General features: G+C 44.2%; 1 protein-coding gene across 2 annotated transcripts in view; it reads left to right on the top strand.

The window, feature by feature from the left end:
- Positions 1-17,196, top strand: part of slc25a11 (solute carrier family 25 member 11) — a 30,524-nt gene continuing 13,328 nt past the window's right edge. For both annotated transcript variants that reach the window (XM_052044483.1, XM_052044482.1), the window contains exons 1-4: positions 1-93; positions 10,878-11,030; positions 13,123-13,329; positions 15,818-15,908. In XM_052044483.1, coding sequence (XP_051900443.1) covers positions 29-93; positions 10,878-11,030; positions 13,123-13,329; positions 15,818-15,908 — 516 coding nt within the window. In that variant the 5' untranslated portion in view covers positions 1-28. The remainder of the gene's footprint in view (positions 94-10,877; positions 11,031-13,122; positions 13,330-15,817; positions 15,909-17,196) is intronic.

The raw sequence follows: 17,196 nt of genomic DNA, 5'->3' as shown, positions 1-17,196 counted from the left end.
CCCCCGAGTCACCTTGGTGAACGTGGAAATGGCGGCGGAGAAGGGCCGGAGCTCCCCGAAGTCCATCAAATTCCTCTTCGGGGGGCTGGCGGGGTAACGTAGCCCGGCGTTAAGAGGCGGATTGAGCGGCAGATGTTTAGGGCTGAAGTTGTCGTGGGGCCTGATGCGTTTAATTAACCCTTTACACCCCATCCCCGGGAGCGGGAGCTCCCCTCGCCCCTTCACCAGCAGGCCGGTGCCCTGCCGACCGACTGTCTGCTTCCCCCGGCGCTGCAGACCCGCTCTGGCCGTGGGGGAAGCCGCTCCAAGGCCTTTCCCTCTCAAATGGAGAATTTTAATTCTCTCATCACGGTTTTCCTTTTAACATTTGCTTTAATTTTACCGAATCCTCTTGCATTTATCTTTTTTTTGCTCCAATTCCCTTGTATCTCTTACATTAATTTTTCTATATTGAAAGATTATTGGATCTGCTGTTAGAGGCATGCAGTGCATTAAGAATTTTATTTATATTATCTTCATCTCGATGGAAAGATCATTAGTTTTGTTGTTAGACACATGCAATGCATTATGAATTTAACGCATTTTTTTCTGTACAGAAGGTTGTTCTGTTAGAAACAAAGCATTAAGAATTTGCATTTTGTTCTATATGAAAAGAGTCATTAAATTAATAAGACTCTTTCCATATAGAAACAATTAATACATTAATAATTTAATGCAGTATTTTTTCTATATGGAATTTTTTTTTGCTTTTAATATGGAATTTTAATATGGAACTCTATATGGAACTTTAATTTGCTTTTAGAAAATTCAATGCACTAAGAATTTGGCGTGTTATTTCTATATGGAAAGGTTATTCATTAATTTGCTATTAGAAACATTCAATAAGTTAAGAATTTAATGTGCATTATTTTTTATATCTTGAAAGGTTCATTAATTTGCTATTAGAAATGTATGCAGTGCACTAAATTTAACTTGCAATAACGTTTATATTTGGAAATTTATTCGCATTAAGCAATTCATTTATTATCCTACAACTATGCATAATGTAGTCACATTTCCTATTTATACTTAATTTTGATTTAGAAGAACAGCAATAAGATTTTAATTTTTGCTGTAAATTTTGCACTCATTTAAGTAAATTGTTATTATTTTTTCTAATTTTTTTTAATATTCTGCAAAATATTGTGTTCTAACTATTCTAAATTGAGGTGCAATTATATTTTGCTTCTTCTAGTCTCATAGTGCTTTCTTACTCATGTGGACAAGTCACTCAGTGGGGAAATGCAAATGATCCTCTGTAGTTCACTGACGTTTATAGGGCAGCTGTGAATTCAAATCTTGTTCCAAGGACTTGAGCACATATCAAGGGTGACTATACACATACATCCAGACCTTGACTGACATTCAGCCAGCCAGTACTGAGGAGTGTTCTGCAGTCCAAGATGCAATCTTTTTCAGTGGAACATTTCAGCTGTTTTAAAAACAGAAAATGCTGGAAGCACTCAGCAGGTCAGGCAGCATCTTTGGAATGAGAGTTAATTTTTTCAGATCTGGGACCTTTGAGTTTTTTTGATTTTAGATTTCTAGCATCTGCAGTTTTTTTAAAATATTTTTCTTAAACTGTATAAGATGGATGTAAAAGAATCCTGATGACTGGAGAGAAAAAGATTATCCCCAAGATCCTTGCCAATACCAGTAAAACAAAATCAGATTTAGTTCATTATTGTTTCTGGGAGCTTACTGTGGCAAAATTGCTACATTCATTGCTTTAGTTAAGAGTTACAGAACTAAGGCTTATAACCAGAGTTGAGATGCATGTTAACAGTGAAAGACCTAATTGAAAAACAGAATGAGCTTCAGAGTCTGAATGGCCTCCCCCTCCCCCCTGTACATTTTTTTAAAAAAAGACTAAACATCAGCCAGGACATTTGATCCCAGATATGTTGATATACAACTGGGGGAGATTGTGCGACTCTTCAGAATCCAATTTATGATCACTGACTTACATGACGTGAAATGTGTTGCTTTGTGGCAGCTGTGCAGTGCAAAGACATAAAATTGCTATAAATTGCAAAAAGTAATTAAGTAGTGCAAAAATAAAAGGAATAATGAGGTAGTGTTTATGGACCGTTCAGAAATCTGATGATAGAGGGGAAGAAGCTGTTTATGAACCTTTGAGTGTGGGTCTCTTCAGTAAAGAGACGCACCTGAGTACTTCACATCTTGATCCATGATTGATAGAGTAATTGAATATTCCATTGAGTGAATCTAGGGCATTTTAACACCCCCTGCTCCGTTTTACTCAGTGCAGACTGGGCCAGGTTGATTCGCTGGTGACTTTGGGTTGTTACCATGGGGTTGCTATTATCTCCATAGAAAATGTATGCCCTCTTGGAGGAAGTAATTCAGATCTTTGTCTGTGGCAGTCAAAAAAGAGCTACCCAATCTAATCCAGCTTTTTGTCTTGGCCCATATCGAAATACTTAAATGTGATGAGGGTTTCTGTCTCTATCACTGGTTCAGGCATTGAGTTCCAGAACACTACCATGGAAAAACATTTTCCATCCTATCCTGCTTTCTATCTTACTGTAACCAGGAGCCCCAACCCTGGATGTGACTGAATATCAGTCAAAATATCAAACCAACTGTGCAAACAAGTTTTCGTAGATCTCCACAGATGCTGCCTGAGCTGCTGGTGCTTCTAGCATTTTCTGTTTTTAAGACAGTTTTAATGTTCCACTGATATAACACTGCCTCAGCACTGCATTGAGTACATACTGCCTGACTGAATATCAGGTCTAGATCACAAGACACAGGGGCAGAAGCAGGCCATTCGACCCATCGAGTCTGCTCCGCTACCTCACCATGAGCTAAGCTATTCTCCCATCTAGCCCCAATTCCTGGCCTTTTCCCCATATCCCTTGATACCCTGACTAATTAGATACCTATCAATCTCCTCCTTAAACACCCCCAATGATTGGGCCTCCATAGCTGTATGTGGCAAAGAACTCCATAAATCCACGACCCTCTGGCTAAAGAAATTTCTTCTCATTTCTGTTTAAATGGGTACCCTCTAATTCTGTGCCTTCTAGTCCTGGACTCACCCACCAAGGGAAACAGCTTAGCCACATCTACTCTGTCCAGTCCTTTCAACATTCGAAATGTTTCTAGATGTGTGCTCAGTCACCACTTCCTGACCTCTGGCTTCTTTGGTGTACATTGAGTTCTCATCCTGCTTTAGTCTCTTCTTGCTTTCCAAAGCCAAGATGACACTTGTGAAATTCTAGCAATGAGTGGAGAGCTGGTATTAAATCCACTGGCAAATAGAATCCTCAGCTTTGCTTCAAATGTCAAGGTCAAATAGCTTTCTATAGAAACATGTCTCAAGACAACATTAAGACATTTATATCTATTCTTCTTTGCCTGCTTTCCAAAGTACAGACAAAGTAAGGGTGATTTTCTCAAGGCACTTAAGGTCTTGGAGATGGAGATAGAGACAGAGAATCTCCTTGCTCTTTTTGTGGGTGGCACAGTGGCCTAGCTGGTAGAGCCATTGCCTCTCAGCTCCAGAGACCTGGGTTCGATCCTGACAGGTATGCTGTCTGTGCGGAGTGTGCACGTTCTCCCTGTAACTCTGTGGATTTTACCCAGGTGCTCTGGTTTCCTGCCACATCCCAAAGAATTGCTGGTTGTTAAGTTAATTGGTCGCTGTAAATTACCGCTAGTGTGAAGGCGAGTGGTAGAATCTGGGGGGAGTTGTTAAGAATGTGGGCAGAATAGAATGTGATTCATGTAGGATTAGCGTAAATGCATGGTTGGTGGCTGGTACAGACTCCATGGGCCTGTTTCCCTGCTCTGTTTCTCTATGTCTGTGTGGTAGGATGATCTAGGATAAAGAGACCAGAATAAAATCAGAACTAGACCCTTTGGGAGTGAACTCAAGGCATGTTTTTTTTTAACATGCAGCATTACGGAGACCTGGAATACTTGCATCCGAATAGGGACTGGCTGCAGGAGTCAAACATCGGCAGGACTTTGTTGGGGTGAGGGTGTTGCGGGATAAGGAGTAAAGGCAGGTGAATGGAATTAGGAGTAGGTTAGCCTTGTCTAATTGGAAAGTTCAAGGTGCAGAATGGCCACCTCCCAACCTAAATATTAACAGTATGTATTGACAGCATGGTGTGAGATAGTGGGGAGTGTTCAGTAGAAGGCAGCAGTCCTCGACCTTCAGACTAGATCTTTTGAAGTTCCCACACATGAATATGATCACAGTTCAAAATCTGAGTCTATATTTGCTTCACAAAGAAACTATTAACACAGTACTCGACACATTGCTTAAAAGCATGCCCCTTCAGGCAAGGATGGTTGCCGATTTCAGCACAGCAAGGGTCAGCATTGAACCATAGAAGCATACAGCACAGGAGCGGGTCCTTTTGGCCCACCTTGCCCATGATGCTTATCTACGCAGATTACTGGGGGTTTTTGTGTGGCAGGATGTCTGATACATCAAGAGAAGCCAGGACAGGGTGAGAAAGTCCCTCCAGGATCCAGCAGAGGTTCTGGGAGTGCGTGATGGGCCATTGTAGAGGGAACTTCAGTGATGGGGCAATGTAGAGAGTATTTTACACCATATCTAACCTGTGTCTTCCTGCCCTGGGAGTGTGTGACAAGACAATGTAGAGGGAGCTTTACTCTGTATCGAACCAGTGTCTTCCTGTCCTCGGGGTGTTTACTGTTACTACATTGACAGACTAAAGCTCTCCTGGCCTGCTGTTGTCTTTCACCTTTTGGGAACTTGAGCTCATCCAAGATGCAGCTGTTGTTATTCCTAATTCTCAGCAACTTCTGTTCACCCATCACCCCTATTTTTACTGACCTACATTTGCTCCCAGTATGGGAATGAATTGCTTTGAAAATTCTCACCCTCCTCTACCTATTCCTGATGCCTTACCTTCTCCTAGTATTTCTCCACTTCCAGTTCTGTTCCAGTCCCAAAACCTTGTTTGACCTTTGTGGATTATTTACAGTGGTTTATTAATACAAATTATTGTTATTATTCTCAAATTGGGATTGATTGCTTACATGTTCAAAAAGATGAGTCTTGCCTGTTCACAAGATCACAAGACAAGGGAGCAGAAGCAGGCCATTCGGCCCATCGAGTCTGCTCCAAGGAAAAGGGAAAAAGAAATGGGGTGGGAAAAAAAAACTATTCTAATCCCATTTTCCAGCCTTATCCCCATATCCCTTGATACCCTGACTATTTAGATATCTGTCTATCTCCTCCTTGAACACCCCCACTGATCTGGCCTCCACTGCTGTGCGTGGCAAGGAGTTCCACAATTTCACCACCCTCTGGGTAAAGAAATTTCTCCTCATCTCTGTCTTGAAACTGTACCCTCTAATTCTAAGATTGTGCCCTCTGGTCCTGGACTCGCCCACCAAGGGAAACAGCCTAGCCACATCTACTCTATCCTTTCCTGTCAACATTTTAAATGTCGCTACGAGGTCCCCTCTCATCCTTCTGTACTCCAGTGAGTACAGTCCAAGAGCCGACAAACGCTCATCATACGTAAGCCCTTTCATTCCCGGAATCATTCTCGTAAATCTCCTCTGAACCCTCTCCAACGTCAGCACATCCTTCCTAAGATGTGGGGCCCAAAACTGCGCACAGTATTCCAAATAAGGCCTCACTAGTGCCCCGTAGAGCCTCATCAACACTTCCTTACTTTTATACACTATACCTCTCGAGATGAATGCCAACATAGCATTCGCTTTCTTAACCACTGATCCAACCTGGTGGTTAACTTTTAAGGTATCTTGTACGAGTACCCCCAAGTCCCTTTGTACTACTGTACTTTCAATCTTCTCTCCTTCTAGATAATAATCTACCCGCTTATTTCTGCTTCCAAAGTGTACAACTGCACATTTCTCAACATTGAATCTCATCTGCCATTTCCTTGCCCATTCTCCTAAACTGTCTAGGTCCCTCTGCATCCTTTCTATTTCCTCTATGCTCCCTACTCCTCCACTTGGTGTCATCCGCAAACTTAGCCACACAACCATTTATTCCATCATCCAAATCATTGATGTACAAGGTAAAAAGGAGCGGCCCCAAAACCGACCCCTGCGGCACACCACTAGTAACCGGTAACCAACCAGAACGAGATCCTTTCATTTCCACCCTTTGCTTCCTGCCAACCAGCCAATGCTCCACCCATTCTGCTATCCTACCCATAATTCCATGACCTCTCATCTTATTAATCAGTCTCTTGTGAGGCACCTTATCGAAGGCCTTTTGAAAGTCTAAATACACAATGTCTACCGCCTCTCCCTTATCCACCCTACCTGTGATTTCTTCAAAAAACTCCAATAGGTTGGTCAGACAGGACCTCCCCTTCACAAAACCATGTTGACTAGGTCCAATCTTGCCTTGCGCCTCTAGGTATTCGGTAACCTCCTCCTTGAGGATAGATTCCAATAATTTTCCCACCACTGATGTCAGACTAATAGGTCTGTAATTTCCTTTGTGCTGCCTCCCACCTTTCTTATACAACGGAACTACATTCGCTACCCTCCAGTCCTCCGGAACCATGCCAGAATCTATCGATTCCTAGAAAATAATCGCCAATGCCTCCGCTATCTCTACAGCCACCTCCTTCAGAACCCGGGGATGCACCTCATCCGGTCCGGGAGACTTATCAGTCTTAAGCCCCTTTAGTTTTCCTAGCACCTTCTCCCTAGTAATCTCAACTGAACTCAGTTCCAATTCGTGAGACTCCTGACTAACCGGCACATTGCTTATGTCCTCCACGGTGAAGACCGATGCAAAATATTCATTCAATTCCCTTGCCATCTCACTATCGTCCATTATAATACCTCCTGCACCGTTATCAATTGGTCCTATGTCAACCCGTGTCTCTCTTTTATTCCTTATGTATTTAAAAAAGCTCTTAGAATCCTTCCGAATGTTGTCCACCAGCTTCCTTTCATAACTCATCTTTGCTTTCCTAATGACCTTCTTAGTTTCTCTGCAGATTTTTAAAAACTTTCCAATCTTCTGTTTTCCCACTAATTTTTGCTACTTTGTACGCCGCCCCTTTTGCTTTTATTTTATCCTTCACCTCCCTCGTTATCCACATCTGTGCCTTTTTTCCATTCAAAACCTTTTTTCTCGGAATATATCTATCCTGCATTTTCCTTATTTCCTGTAGAAATTTCTTCCATTTCTCCTCTGCCGTCCCTCCAGCTAACTTACTCCTCCAATCAATTTGGGCCAACTCTTCTCTCATACCTTTGTAATTTCCCTTATTCCACTGAAATATCGATACACCAGTTATCAGCTTCTCCTTCTCAAACTTGAAACTAAACTCAATCATATTGTGATCACTTGTTCCCAGTGGTTCCTTTACCTTTAGTTCCCCAATCATCTCGGGTTCACTACACAGCACCCAATCCAAAACAGCCGATCCCCTGGTGGGCTCCTCAATAAGTTGCTCCAGAAAAACATCCCTTAGACATTCCACAACCTCACTCTCCTGAGTTCTACCGCCTTGCTGGATTTCCCAGTCCACCTTCATGTTAAAATCCCCCATAATTATCTTCACATTGTCACTCTGGCATGCTTTTTCTATCTCAATCTGCAACTTATGGTCCACTTCCTGACTGCTGTTAGGGGGCCTATATATGACTGTTACTATTGTCCTTTTACCCTTGCTATTTCTTAGCTCCACCCATAAGGATTCCACTTCCTCTGACCCAATGTCCTTCCTTTCTATTGATTTTATATCACTACTAACCATCATGGCCACCCCTCCCCCTCTGCCTACCCACCTGTCCTTCCTATATACTGTGTACCCCTTGACATTCAGTTCCCAATCACATCCATCATGAAGCCACGACTCAGTGATTGCAACGATGTCATATTTATTAACCTGTAGTTGTGCCACTAGGTCATCTACTTTATTCCTGATGCTACGTGCATTTAAATATAGTACGTTTAGACTGGTATCTGCTATTGATTTTATTGTACTTCTATTGTTCAGCAGATTATCCTGACTTTCTACCTGTCCATCCTTCTTACTATCTTCGCTACCTACTATCTTAGACATGTTCCTGTAGACCTCATCCCCTATCCTAACATTCGGTATCCTAACATCCTCATCCCCGATCCTAACATTCTGTATCCTAACATCCTGATTTGTTGTACTTCTATTATTCAGTAAATTATCCTGACTTATCACCCGCCTGTCCTTCTTGCCATCCTCAATGGATTTGTTTCTATACACTTCCTCCCTCACCTTAGCATCTTGTAACCTAGCATCCTGGTTACCATCCCCCTGCCAGATCAGTTTAAACCCTCCCCTACAACTAAATTAAACATTCCCGCCAGGATATTGGACCCTTTGGAGTTTAGGTGCAACCCATCCTTAGCAAATAGGTCTTGCCTCCCCCAAAAAAGGTCCCAGGTATCCAAGAATCTGAAGCCCGGCCCCTTGCACCAGTCACTCAGCCACGCATTTAACTGCCAGAGCTTTCTATTCTTCCTGTCATTGACACGTGGCATGGGTAGTAGTCCTGAGATTACTACCCTTGAGGTCCTACTTCTCAACCTTCTCCCTAATGCCTTGTATTCCTCCTTCAGGACCTCTTCTCTTTTTCTACCTACATCATTGGTACCTACATGTACCAAGACTTCTGGCTGCTCACCCTCCCCTCTCAGAATATTCTTGACACGGTCCGTGATATCCCGTACCCTGGCACCAGGGAGGCAACACACCATCCGAGACTCATTGTCGGTATCGCAGAATCTGCTATCCGTACCCCTTACTATCGAATCCCCAATAACCACTGCATTTTGCTTCCTCTGCTGGACCACAGTACCAGACACGGTGCCAAGGTCCTGGCTGCTGAGGTCTTCCTCTATGAAGTCATCCTCTCCAACCGAATCTAAAATGAGATATCGGTTTTTGAGGGGGACCGCCACTGAGGTGCTGTCTACATATTCTTTATAGCTCCTGTCTATCTCCTGCTCACTCTCCCTAACCAACCGAAGGTCATCCAGCTGCTGCTCCAGACTCTCAATCCGTTCCTTGAGGAGCCGCATCTCGGTGCACTTTGCGCAGATGTAGTTATCAGGGAGTCTGGTCGTCTCCCAGGGGCCCCACATCTGACACTCCAAACACAACACTAGTCCCAGATGCATACTGCTGAATATCACTGAGCTCAACAACTAAACTAATAACTTACCCCCTCTCTATAATCTCGCCTCTTTCCCGCTCTCGCCGAAGCCCGTTGAGCCAAAGCCTAACCCACTCTGCTCCCTCACACTCCGCTGCCCGCTCTGACGCTGCCCGCTGGATATGCTCGTCTGCTTTTTAAATCGCCCGCGCGCTTCCGAGTGACGTCACACGCCTGCGCAGTCACTCGCCGCTGTCCCGAACGCTAGAAAGAGAAAAAAAAAACCTCGCTCATTATTTTCCAGTACTCTCCGCTCTCTCGTCACTGGAAAGAAAACTGAAGGCGAACCTCCGACTTTTAAATCGCCCGCGCGCTTCCGAGTAACGTCACGTGCCTGCGCAGTCACTCGCCACTGTCCCGAACGCTAGAAAGAGAAAAAAAACCTCGCTCGTTATTTTCCGGCACTCTCCGCTCTCTCGTCGCTAGGTGTGGCACAACAAAACCTAATACCATCCTTACCACCACAGAGAAAGTAATTGCAAAGGACAAAGTTGGGCAAAATGCTTTGACTTGCTTAACAAAGTAATTCAGTTTGGCTACATACAAGTGTCTCTCTCACCTATCATTCTGCATAAGAGCTCACAGAGTCATGATGAGCCGAATGGCCTCCTATACCATAACTGTGGTATTGGTTTATTATTCTCAGTTGTCCTGAGGTACGGTGAAAAACGTGTCTTGCATACCAATCATACAAGTCAATTCATTACACAGTGCAGTTACATTGTGTTAGTACAGCGTGCATTGAGGTAGTACAGGTAAAAACAGTAACAGTACAGAATAAAGTGTCACAGCTACAGAGTAAGTGCAGTGCAATAAGGTGCAAGGTCACAACAAGGTAGATCGTGAGGTCGGAGTCCATCTTATCGTATAAGGGAACCATTCAATAGTTTTATCACAGTGGGGTAGAAGCTGTCCTTAAGCCCTCAGGCCCCTGTATCTTCTACCCGATGGAAGAGGAGAGAAGAGAGAATGACCCAGGTGGGTGGGGTCTTTGATTATGCTGGCTGCTTCACCAAGACTGCGAGAGGTAAAGACAGAGTCTAAGGAGGGGAGGCTGGTGTCCGTGATGCGCTGCGCTGTGTCTACAACTCTCTGCGGTTTCTTGCAGTCCTGGGCAGAGCAGTTACCTTACCTTACCAAGCCTTGATACAAGTTTGCACAGGGACATTTCAACTCTTCACCAGGAGGAGCGAATGTGACTAATTTCTTATGCCCTGTCTCATCAGCTCAAGTATAAAGCACTGTCAACAGAAAACAAAGATGGGGAGAGGGAATCTCATCTCCTGTCAAAGCCTGAGAGGCCTTTCGTTAGTTTTACAAACCTTAGACACTCAGTGGCAAACTAAAATGATAAACCGTTTTAACTTGACACTGAGTGTTCAAGGTTTGTAAAAACTAAAATACAATTAAAAACTCATTAAAACATGAAAACAAATAACTTACTTAAAAGATACAGGGAGCTTTATTCTACTTTAGACTTGCACCATAGCTGACCTTAGACTGTCTAGTGATCACAGTAGCAAAGTGTGTGATTATTTTTTAATATAATTTCCAACACTGAAGTATCCCTCAGCTGGAGAAGCTCAAACAGCAGAGTGCCTCTCCACGAAAGGCTAAATGAGTTGCATTTTGTCTCTTAGGATGGGGGCCACGTTCTTCGTCCAGCCGCTGGACTTGGTGAAAAACCGTATGCAGCTCAGCGGGCAAGGAGGCCGGGCGAAGGAGTACAAGACCAGCTTTCATGCTGTGAGCAGCATTATGAGAGCTGAGGGGATCAGAGGAATCTACACCGGGTGAGCAGAGGCATTTACCACCTGTGGGAGCATGTCAGTGTTGGCTGTGGACTCATCTCCCCAAGTGTTGTTATCTCTCGCCTTGCTGGAGGATTAGCCTCTGTTGGCTTCCAAATCGCCACCTTTTCATGTACGCCCGACCTGTTAAATCACAAGGGACAGCACAACAAAACCCAATCCCATCCTTCCCATCCACATCTGTTACAGCTAATTGTGCAAAATACTCTGACTTAACAAAATAATTCAGCATTGATTACCTGCCAGTGTCTCTCTTTTGCCTATGATTCTGTAAAAGAGCTAGCAGAGTCATGATGAGCTGAATGGCCTCCTGTACCACATCTTTGTGATTCTAAAAGTTTGCGTAGGGACTTATAAGCTCTTCACCAGCAGACAGACCTGTGACTAATTTCCACCTCAATTATCTTCTGAGTCCCAGCTGATAGTGGAAGCTCACATCAATTGGAACGTTGGTGGTTCCTCTCCAATTCCTCTGTTCCCTTTACTAAATGATACTTTGCAGGAAGCTTTCCTCTCTGGCGACCAGACTTTAATGTGGCTATGCCAGGAGATATTAAAATGGAATATTTCTGTTCCAAAGTGCCTCCACATTAGATCTGTTAATCATTGTCGGTTCTGCTTCAGAGTTTGAGAGGCTCTAGGAACCTTCTCAGGAGTCCCAAAAAGCCTGCCAAGGGAGCTGAGGATAAATTGATAATGACAGAGATCCCAGCACCTCCTCTCTTCCTATTTATCTCTGGCCACATGGCAGTGATCCTGGGGCAGTTCAAATCCTTTGACAGAGCAAATTTAGTCCCAAGAGGGTCACTAGCAGCCTTTTTGGGAGGGAAACTCGCTGGGCATTTAACAAAATAAATCAGAAACACCCTGCCGGTCGGGCAGCATCTGCGGAAAGAGAAGCAATTAATGTTTCAGGGCCCAGACACTTTGTCAGAACTGGGAAAGAGAGAAAACAACTTGGTTTCCAGTAGCAGAGAAGATGGAGGAGAGACTGAAAAGATAAAGGGAATATCTCTGATAGGGGGAGACCAAATGAGATAATGTGGCAATTAGAAGCAAGTTATATTGCTGTTAACACAACAACACTGACGAAGCAAGTTCTCAATATGTGGTGGTGTACTGGGAGCTGGCTTGCACCTTCTGGGGTCTGAGAGGTTTGGAGTACCAGCAGTCTTGTCATGGTGTTTGGTAGGGGGCTGAAATCTCCAAGTCTTGGCACCTGGAAAGTGAGGGCTGTCCTACAGGGAATATAGAGAAACTTTATGCTCCATCCAAACCATTGTAATGCCTGCCTCTGGTGAAATCAGCCAACTCGGCAAAGCACCTCCCTGTTAGGGAACCAACTCAGTAACCATCGGGGAGATGCAGCTCAGTTGGTAATTGGTTTATTATTGTCACATGTACTGGGATGCAGTGAAAAGCTTTCGTTTGCATGCCATCCAGACAGATTGTTCCATGCATGAGGACGTCGAGATGGTACAAAAGGAAAATAATTACAAAGTCCAGTGCAGATAGACAAATAAGGTCCAAGGGCCATGACAAAGAGATTAAGATTTCATCTTTATCATATAAGAGGTCCGTTCAAAAGTCTTATAGCAGCAGGAAAGAATCTGTCCTTGAGCCTGGTGGTACATGTTCTCAAGCTTTTGAATCTTCTGCCCAATGGAAGTGGGGAGAAATGACCAGGGTGGGAGGGGTCCTTGATTATGTCCGCTGCTTTCCCGAGGCAGCGAGAATTGTAGGCAGAGTCAGTGGAGGGGAGGCTGGTTTGCGTGATGGACTGGGCTGTGTTCACGACTCTTTGCAGTTTCTTGTGGTCTCGGGCAGAGCAGTTGCCGTACCAAGTTGTGATGTATCCAGATAGGATGCTTTCTGTGATGCATCTGTAAAAGTTGGTGAGGGTCAACAGGACCATGCCAAATTTCCTCAGCCTTCTGAGGAAGTAGAGGCGTTGGTATGCTTTCTTGGCCATGGCATCTAGGTAGTTAGACCAGTTGTTGAATATGCAGTCCTCTTTGCTGGAGCAGTAACATCACAATGTTTCTCCCTCACTGCCCCCCTCTCTCCCTTGCAGTCTTTCCGCTGGCTTGCTGCGCCAGGCCACCTATACGACCACCCGCCTGGGCATCTACACCATCCTCTTCGAGAGGCTCACCAAGGCTGACGGGACGCCACCCAACTTCTTCATCAAAGCTGGAATCGGGATGACAGCGGGTGCGATCGGTGCCTTCGTGGGGACTCCTGCCGAGGTATCGCTAATCAGGATGACTGCCGACGGCAGGTAAGTGCCTGAAGCTCACAACTTTAAAATCGATGAAGGCTAAGAGGAAATTTGATAGTGGGGTGGCACATCTGGTAGCGCCCCTGCCTCGCAGCTCCAGAGACCCAGGTTCAATCCTACCCCGGCGCTGTCTGTGCGTGGAGTTTGCACGGTTCTCCCTGTGACCGTGTGGGCTTACCCCGGGTACTCCAGCAACATGCAAGTTGATGGGTTAATTGGCTGCTATAAATTACAGCAGTGCTGTGGGTGAGTGTTAGATTCTGGGGGGTGCTGATGGGAATGTGGGGAGAATAAAAATAGGATTACTGTAGGATTATCGTAAATTGGTGGTTCTTGGTCAGTATGGACTTGATGGGCCAAAGGGCCTGTTTCCATATTGTATCTCTCAACAACCCTATCTGCTGGTAGATTAATTGACCACTATATTGTCCAAGTATAGATGGAAGCAGGAGAATTAAGGGGGAGTTGGTGGAATGTGAGAATCAGTCACAGGGAAATGAGACTGATGGCATTGCTCTGAGAGTCAGCATGGACTTAATGAGCCAAATGGTCTCCTGTGTTGTAAGAAAACATACTTGTAATCAAAGGGTTTTAATAGTTTGTAGGAAGCCCTTGTGGCATGCAGTCTTTCAATGCAGATTGAAGTGTTCACCACGAGGTGGCCATGTAACCCTTCATATCCATGCTGGAAAAAACATAGTCTAATTCTGCTTCCAGGCTCTTAATCTGTCATTTTATAGATTCAAGTGCTCATCTAAGGCAAAGCTATCCTTTTCTAACACCTTTCAGGCAGTGAATTCCAGATCACCATTTGCTGGGGGGCGGGGGGGGGAGGGGGGCGAAATCCTGAAATCCCCTCTAACCTTCTACAAATTAGGTTAAGTCTCTGCCCCCCTGGTTATTAACCCCTGTGCTAGAGGAAATGGATCCTTCCCGTTTTCCTTACCCATTCCAATTTTAACTCTTCCATCAACTTCCTCAGTTCCCAAGCAAACCATCCAGAACCCAGGCAATCTCTCCTCATAACTAAGCTGCAAATGATAGGACTTAAGTTTGGGGCCATTATAAAGAAGTTTACCAATAATAACAAAACTGGGTTAACAGCAAGGAAGAAAGTTCTGAGCAACAGGAAGATGTCAGTGGTTGGCACAATAGCGACGAATGAAATTCATGAGTTCATGCATTTGGGGAGGACAAGCAAGTGTGAGGGTATAAACGATAAATGGTGGGATACTGAGAAGTGTAGGGGAACACAGCAATGAGTGCTGATCCCTTATAATAGCAAGACGGATAGGCAAAGTGGTTAGGAAGGCATATGGGCTACTTGACTCCCCTACCTTGGCCAATGACGACATGTTAGAAATGTATAAAATATTAGAAACACCACAGCTAGAGCACTGCGTACATTTCTGTTCACCACACTGATAGCCCTGGAGAGGGTGCAGCGGATGTTGCCTGAACTAGAAAGTTATGAGGGGAGTTCATTTACTCTGGAGTTACTTTCTTTGGGAGATTGAAGGGAGATATAACTGAGGTGTATAAAATTGGGAATCCTCAATAAGGGAAATGGATTATGTTTACCCTAGCAGAGCACTGCCAATTAGGGATTTAAGCTAATTGTTTGAAGGATTAGAAGGGGGTTAAGAAAACAAAAATCACAGAATGAGTGTTGGGAGATTGGAACTCTCTGCCTAAACGGGTGATGGAGGCAGAAGTCCCCACTGCATTTCAGGTCTCGTTTCCTAACTCTGTAAGCCCAGAAGGCACAAGAGACTGCAGACGCTGGAATCTGGAGTAACAAACAATCTGCTGGAGGACCTCTGCGGGTCGAGCAGCATCTGTGGGAGGAAAGGAATTGTCGAAAGGAATCGGCGTCCTGATGCAGGGTTTCCACCCGAAACGTTGACGGTTCCTTTCCTCCCACAGATGTTGATCCTCCAGCAGATTGTTGGTTGCTCTGTAAACCCAGAGGTGGGAAGCAGGATTAAATTAAAGTCCATTTTTAGCCAGCAAAAAACACTAGACTGGCCTCTTCCTGCACCATTTTTTTTATTATTTGGACCCTGAGAAAGAAATCCAAAAAAAAAGCATACCTTGTGTGGAGAAGAAAACTTTAGTCAATTAAGTTGGTTAACCCAACATCTCCCTCTCTTCTGGGTCATGGAAAGGCTGAATAGGCTGGGACTTGTTTCTGGAAATAAAGACCAAGATGTCACAGTAGCTTTTTAAATTTCAAAAGAAATTCGGTGGGATAGATGTGAAGACGATGGGATGGGAGAGCAAAACCAGGGTTAAATTTAAAGCAGTCAACCAATAATTCCATTTGGGAACTTGGAAGGAAGTTCTTTACTCATCAGCACTGGATATCCAAGAGGTCATACAGGTCATAGCTGAGGTATATTTTATCGGGATTAATTTTAATTGTTGAACTTGTAACAAGCAACTCTTTCAATCATCACACAATTGTGTGGATGTTCTTTCTCTCTAGGTTGCCTGTCTCAGAACGTAGGGGCTATACAAATGTGTTTAACGCGCTCTTTCGCATTACCCGTGAGGAGGGTGTCTTCACACTCTGGCGAGTAAGTTCACCCCAAGGAGCACATCTGTCTGCAAGGGTTAATGCCAAGTAGAATGTGCAATGCTGTTTTCCCGGGCTGGTGAGTCTGGAACAATGGATGGGGGTGGCAGGGTACAAGGCTGGCCATTTAGGGGTGAGATGAAGAATTTGTTCAACTAAAAGGTAGTGAATCTTTGGAATTCTGTTCCCCAGAAAGCTATAGATGCTCAGCAGTTATGTATTTAAGATTTGGGTAAGTGGGAATATGGGTATCAGGTCTTGGAGTAATGTGTGCTCATCTCTTAATATTGCAGGACAGGTAGGTAAAGAAGGTATATGGGCTACTTTATTGACCAAGACAAGAAAGTGGAGTTAACATGATCTTATTGAATGGGAAAGCAGATGTGGGGCTGAATGGCCTGGTTGTTCCTTTGCACGTGCCATTTCACCCGAAACAAATTCATTAAATGGTCTCAAAAGTATTTTGAGGGGACGTCTCTGCTGGATGTTACAACCTTCCCTTCATTCCCAAAGGCATGGTTCGGAGAGACGTAATGCTCCTTTTCTCTCTGGAAAGAGGCTGGTTTATCATTGTCAGATGTACCGAAATACAGTGAAAAGCTTTTGTCTTGCTTGCCATCCAGACAGATCATGCTGTACATAAGTACATCCAAATAGCAAAAAGAAAACAATGCAGAATATAGTGTTGCAGTTAAAGAGAAAGTGCAGTGCAGGTAGACAAAGTAGATAGAAAGATTTAAAAGTTCAAGAGTTCATCTTTTAGCTTGTGAGAGGTTCATTCAAGAGTCTAATAACCATGGGATAGGAGCTGTCCTTGAGTCTGGTGGTGCATGCTCTCTGGCTGAAATGAAGACAATTGTTTTAAAAATTAAGACTTTTACTGTAATTAGTTTTTATCTCTTGGCTGTGGAGTTACTGATTCTGACACCTCACCATGGGGCACTTTATCAGTAGGCTATTTAACAAGGAAGCATGATCGGTGTGGGTGGGGTGGGCGGACGACTTCTTACCTGGGGAACTGATCTAATTGTGTAAAATATTTGATAGGGTAGCCATGGCAAAGCTAGTTCCTCTAGTGCATGGGGTCCAGAATGGGGGAGATGTTATCTTAACGTTAGAACTAAGCTGCTCAAGGGGTGTGTGGTAAAAGTCATTCCCCGCTCGCCAAGCCTGGCAATTCAAGGACGTTAAGGATTGCAGGCCATCCCCAGGAAATGAACGGGTTCCATTTTAACAGTTATCCCTAAGTTGATTTTGTCCATGAGTTGGAAAATACATGAAAATCACTC

Source organism: Pristis pectinata, chromosome 37, assembly GCF_009764475.1.
Source record: "Pristis pectinata isolate sPriPec2 chromosome 37, sPriPec2.1.pri, whole genome shotgun sequence".
In the NCBI taxonomy this organism is placed as follows: Eukaryota; Metazoa; Chordata; class Chondrichthyes; order Rhinopristiformes; family Pristidae; genus Pristis; species Pristis pectinata.
This window is presented reverse-complemented; position numbering and strand designations above follow the sequence as displayed.